This window comes from Pristiophorus japonicus, unplaced genomic scaffold, assembly GCF_044704955.1.
Source record: "Pristiophorus japonicus isolate sPriJap1 unplaced genomic scaffold, sPriJap1.hap1 HAP1_SCAFFOLD_29, whole genome shotgun sequence".
Lineage (NCBI taxonomy): Eukaryota > Metazoa > Chordata > Chondrichthyes > Pristiophoridae > Pristiophorus > Pristiophorus japonicus.
Window position 1 is genome coordinate 4,622,140 of NW_027252668.1, and position 4,920 is coordinate 4,627,059.

General features: G+C 44.8%; 1 protein-coding gene across 1 annotated transcript; it reads left to right on the top strand.

Annotated features, from left to right (window-relative positions):
* Nucleotides 1-792: 792 nt before the first annotated feature.
* On the top strand, nucleotides 793-3,392 carry LOC139248305 (zinc finger protein 551-like; the record flags this gene model as incomplete). Its single annotated transcript, XM_070872086.1, has 1 exon — nucleotides 793-3,392. A coding segment is annotated over one exon (1,167 nt), but the record flags the coding sequence as incomplete, so codon positions are not given.
* Between the last annotated feature and the right edge of the window lie 1,528 nt (nucleotides 3,393-4,920).

Below are 4,920 nucleotides of genomic sequence, written 5' to 3' on the forward strand. Positions count from 1 at the left end.
GAGTCAGAGCCGCCGGGCCCACTCCTTTCGAAGGTGCTGACCCTGGCTGGGTTCAGTTCTACACTCACTGGTTCCCCTCCCTCTCTCTCTCACTGATCCAGAGAGGAGGCTGATTCTGATTGGGTTCAGTTCAACACTCACTGGTTACTCTCCTCCCCAGAAGGTGCTGATTCTGCCACCCACCACCCCCCACCCCCCCCCACCCCCGGGCAACACCGAGTACGGCTCTCGGGCCCCGGGCAACACCGAGTGCAGTTCTCAGGCCCCGAGTCAGAGCCGCCAGTCCCGGCACCAGCAACGCCTGGGGGCAGTGCCACCCCCACATCAGGAAAACAACAACTTGCATTTATACAGCAGGCCTAGCAATTCCCAGTCGCTCTGTATCAGGGAGGGAGCTGGATGCAGAAGTCACTCCCTCACCTCCTGTGTGGGTCTGTTTGTTGCATCAGTTTGAGCTGGAGGAGGGAGAAGCTGCTGGGTTTCACCCCCAGTACTTCTGGGCCCAGTGGGACCAACAATTTCCCATGTGGGACTGTCAAGGTGGGTGGGTTCCCTTCCCTGAAGGACAGTCGTGTTTTTATGACAATCCAGCAGCTTTCATGGTCACTTTTTTTCTAGTGCCGGCCCCACAAATGACCAGATTCATTAAGCTCAATTTCACAACCTGCCTTTGTGTTTTTGTGGGTTCTCTCTCACACTCCCTTTTTCCTGTTTGAAATTCACTTTACAGGGTGTTAAAGGGGGAGGATTTGTAGACTGGAAGCTCAAACCAAACATCACTTCAAGATCTGACAGTCACTCGATACATCGGGACCGGAATATCATCAGCTTTTGACTAGGGAAGCAGAAGACACCGTTCACAGTGGGAAGAAACAGTACACGTGCTCTGTGTGTGAACAAGGCTTCAGCCGAACATCCAAACTGGAGAGACACAAGCGCAGTCACACTGGGGAGAAACCATGTAAATGTGAGGACTGTGGGAAACTATTCAACTACCCATCCCAGCTGGAACTACATCGGCGAGGTCACACCGGGGAGAGGCCGTTTACCTGTTCCGACTGTGGGATGGGATACACTACATCATCCAACCTGCTGATACACCAGCGAGTTCACACTGTGGAGAGACCTTTTAAATGTTCTGACTGTGAGAAGAGTTTTAAAAGCAAACAGCACCTGCTGAGACACCAGCGAGTTCACACCGGGGAGAGGCCATTCACCTGCTCAGACTGTGGGAAGGGATTCACTCGGTCATCCTACCTGCTGCAACACCAGCGAGTTCATATTGAGGAGAGACCTTTTAAATGTTCTGACTGTGAGAAGAGTTTTAAAAGCAAACAGCACCTCCTGACACACCAACAAGTTCACACTGGGGAGAGACCTTTTAAATGTTCTGACTGTGAGAAGAGTTTTAAAAGCAAAGAGCATCTGCTGAGACACCAGCGACTTCACACTGGGGAGAGGCCGTTCACCTGCTTCGACTGTGGGAAGGGATTCACTCTGTCATACCACCTGCTGAGACACCAGCAAGTTCACACTGGGGAGAGGCCGTTCAGCTGCTCTGAATGTGGGAAAGGATTCACTCGGTCATCCCACCTGCTGATACACCAGCGAGTTCATACTGGGGAGAGACCGTTCACATGTTCTGAATGTGGAAAGGGATTCACTCAGTTATCCAACCTGCTGACACATCAGCGAGTTCACACTGTGGAGAGACCGTTCCCCTGCTCTGACTGTGGAAAAAGATTCACTCTGTCATCCGACCTGCTGAGACATCAGCGCAGTCACACTGGGGAGAGGCCGTTCACCTGCTTCGAGTGTGGGAAGGGATTCAGTCGGTCATCCCAACTGCTGATACACCAGCGAGTTCACACTGGGGAGAGGCCGTTCACTTGCTCCGAATGTGGGAAGGGATTCACTCGGTCATCCCACCTGCTGAGACACCAGCGAGTTCACAAGTGACTGCAGGGGTTGGATTCTGCTGTTATTGTTGCTGTTAATCACATCCTGAACTGAAACATGTTCATTCTGACAATTGGGATTTATAACTCCTGTAATGCTGATGTTAATAACTCCTGTAACTGGACTGGAATTTAATATTTGGGATATAGACACATAAATTAGTGTTGCTTTCAACACATAGCTATAGATTTTTGTCTTTCCCACCTGAGTGATTAGCATCACCTGCTGGAGCTGAGAAAGGACAATCTGGGGGGAGGATTTTACAGGGAGAACAGAATTTCAGCCGGGAAACAGTCCTTCAGGACTCCATTCTTCTGAACTCCAATGTACATAGGCCCAACCTACCTTCATAAGTCAACCCTGTCATCTCCGGAATCAACTCTGGAATCTGCAACAGACGTGAGCAAGGGCCTGAGGCTTATTAAAAGATACATTTCATTACAGACAAGCTTATACTGGGAGAAATGTTCAGTTAGAACATAAGAACATAAGAAATAGGAGCAGGAGTAGGCCACTTGTCCCTCGGGCTCGCTCCGCCATTCAATAAACTCATGGCTGATCTGATCATGGACTCAGTTCCACTTCCCTGCCCACTCCCCATAACCCTTTACTCCCTTATCGCTCAACTATCTGTCTATCTCTGTCTTAAATATATTCAAAGAACCAGCCTCCACAGCTCTCTTGGGCAGAGAATTCCATAGATTTACAACCCTCAGGGAAGAAATTCCTTGTCTCAGTTTTAATTGGGTAGCCCCTTATTCTAAGACTATGTCCCCTAGTTTTAGTTTCCCGTATGAGTGGTATAAGGGCGATAAACCTTAATTAGGGGTAAAGTAAAACGGTGCAATTTAAATAATGTAAGAAAGACTGAGAGTAAGGTTTAAAATGCGTTCATGGTAGAATAGCTGAATTAGGCAGAAAAACTAAGGTCAGAGAAATTCTCTTAGGAGATAAGAACACCCACAAGATTTACGTAGACAGCTCACAGAAATCATGAGAGAAGGCCACGATGTTCCAGACACAGGAGATAAGAGGGACAAAAGCCTCTTTAAAGCAGAGTGTAACCAGACCCTGCCAAAGATAACAAGCCTGGGAAGACATTCCCAGGAAAGTACACATAACCTGCAGGGGCTGTTCCCTAGCAACAGCTGTCAGAACTGAATGTACCAATAGAATCATTAGAAATTACTGTAACCAATGAAATTGCCTGTAACCTGTATCAACCAATGTATTAGCAGTAGGTGGGCAGGGACTGGTGGCAAATAACCAATGGAACACTTCCCCGCCTAGTTTCTGTATTTCGACTCTATAAACATGTAATTGCACCGCCTGTCCTGTGAGATCGGTGTGGAGAGCACTCAGTAACGGTACTGATGTGGCCAGATCCCTCTTGATTAATCAGGTTTTAATAAACAACTCTTTTCTCTATAAAAGACCTTTTGTGTGAGTGTTATATTTTTAATACTCCACAACATTTGGCATCACGAACAGGATACAACTACCACTCATCATCCGATGTGAGATGTTACGAGATGTGCCTGTTGCCCGGGGTACCAGAATCTGTGAAAGGTCTGTTATGGTGTAAAAGGCTTGGGGAAATTGTGAAGTCACGATAGACTCTATCAGAAGGCATCGATGTGGATGTGGCCTCTGAGTTCAAGGGGAACTGGGAAGAATACAGATAAATCGATAAGGGTATTGATGGGACTATAGGCTCTAGGGGTAGGGGAAACTGATTAGAGGGACAGTCGGTATCTAGAATATAGTTTAAAATGAACAGGGAAATCTTGGGGCAGGATTAAAGTCGTGTGAAGGGGCCAGTGCGATAGGACCACCCATAGTCAGATCACAGAATGGTGTCTGGGAAAGAATTAGACTGGGGTTACTAGATTCTATGCAGGCGACCGGAAGGGCTTAATCGATAAGATTAAAAAAAAAACCTGAGAGTGACTATCTTAAGTGACCTATGGATCCAAAAATAGAGCCGGCCAAACAATTAATAAGCTTTGTTGAATGAAAAGAGACTTTTGTGAATGTCTGTCTTTGAATGAAAGTGCTTGTGTGATTTTTGACTGCGGAATTTTTCATGTGTCTGAAAGCCTGTTTGAAAAAAAATGGTGGAGCTGTCTATTTGTTTTAGCTCCACCCACTTTTTCAGACAGAGTGAAAGTTTTTTTTAACCCTTTGTTGTCCTGTATGTGGGAAGTTTTAAGAAAGTGTGAACGTAGATTTGAATTACATTTTAAGTTAGAAATGCAGGTGTGGATTTATTCGGATGATAAGTTATGGAGCTAGGAAATGCACAAAGGATAGATTTGTTGAGCAACAGGTGGGAAAAAAAAGCGTGGTCGCGTTGGTTTAAAAAAAAATTCGACACACTCACTTGTCAAAAGAAAACATGTAATCATTGATTACATTGGGTTGAAAGACAATAAATTTAGTCTAGGAATGAGATAAAGAACTGAGAATGGAAATTGTAATGCCTTTAAAAAAAGCCTGCGTGGGTCTCTCGAGGCTGCGGGCTGGGGAAGTCACACCCCATTTTTCTTTGTGTAAAACCTTGACGTGAAAGCTTCCAGCTCAGTATAAAGAGTTTTAAATCAAAGATTTTGGTTGTATTGGAAAATCTTGGGTTTGGAAGCCTTTTTAATAAAAGTACACATACTGCGTCAGAAGCTGAAGCTTAAAAAGATGTAATTTATGAGATACTGTATCACAAAATTGAAGTTATAGAACATAAGATTAGAGTTTTTGATCTTCAGCTTCTAAAACAGAAGTTAGGCACATAATTATAAAACAAATACTTTACATTCTGTGATTTAAGCATAAATGAGAAGTCCGATATTAAAAAAACAGTATTACCATATTTGACATTTTGTAATTCAATCATAAATACAAATACTACAAAAGGGGAGCAGAAATTAGGATGGGAACAGTGAAGAGTTAATTTTGTTAAAGTTT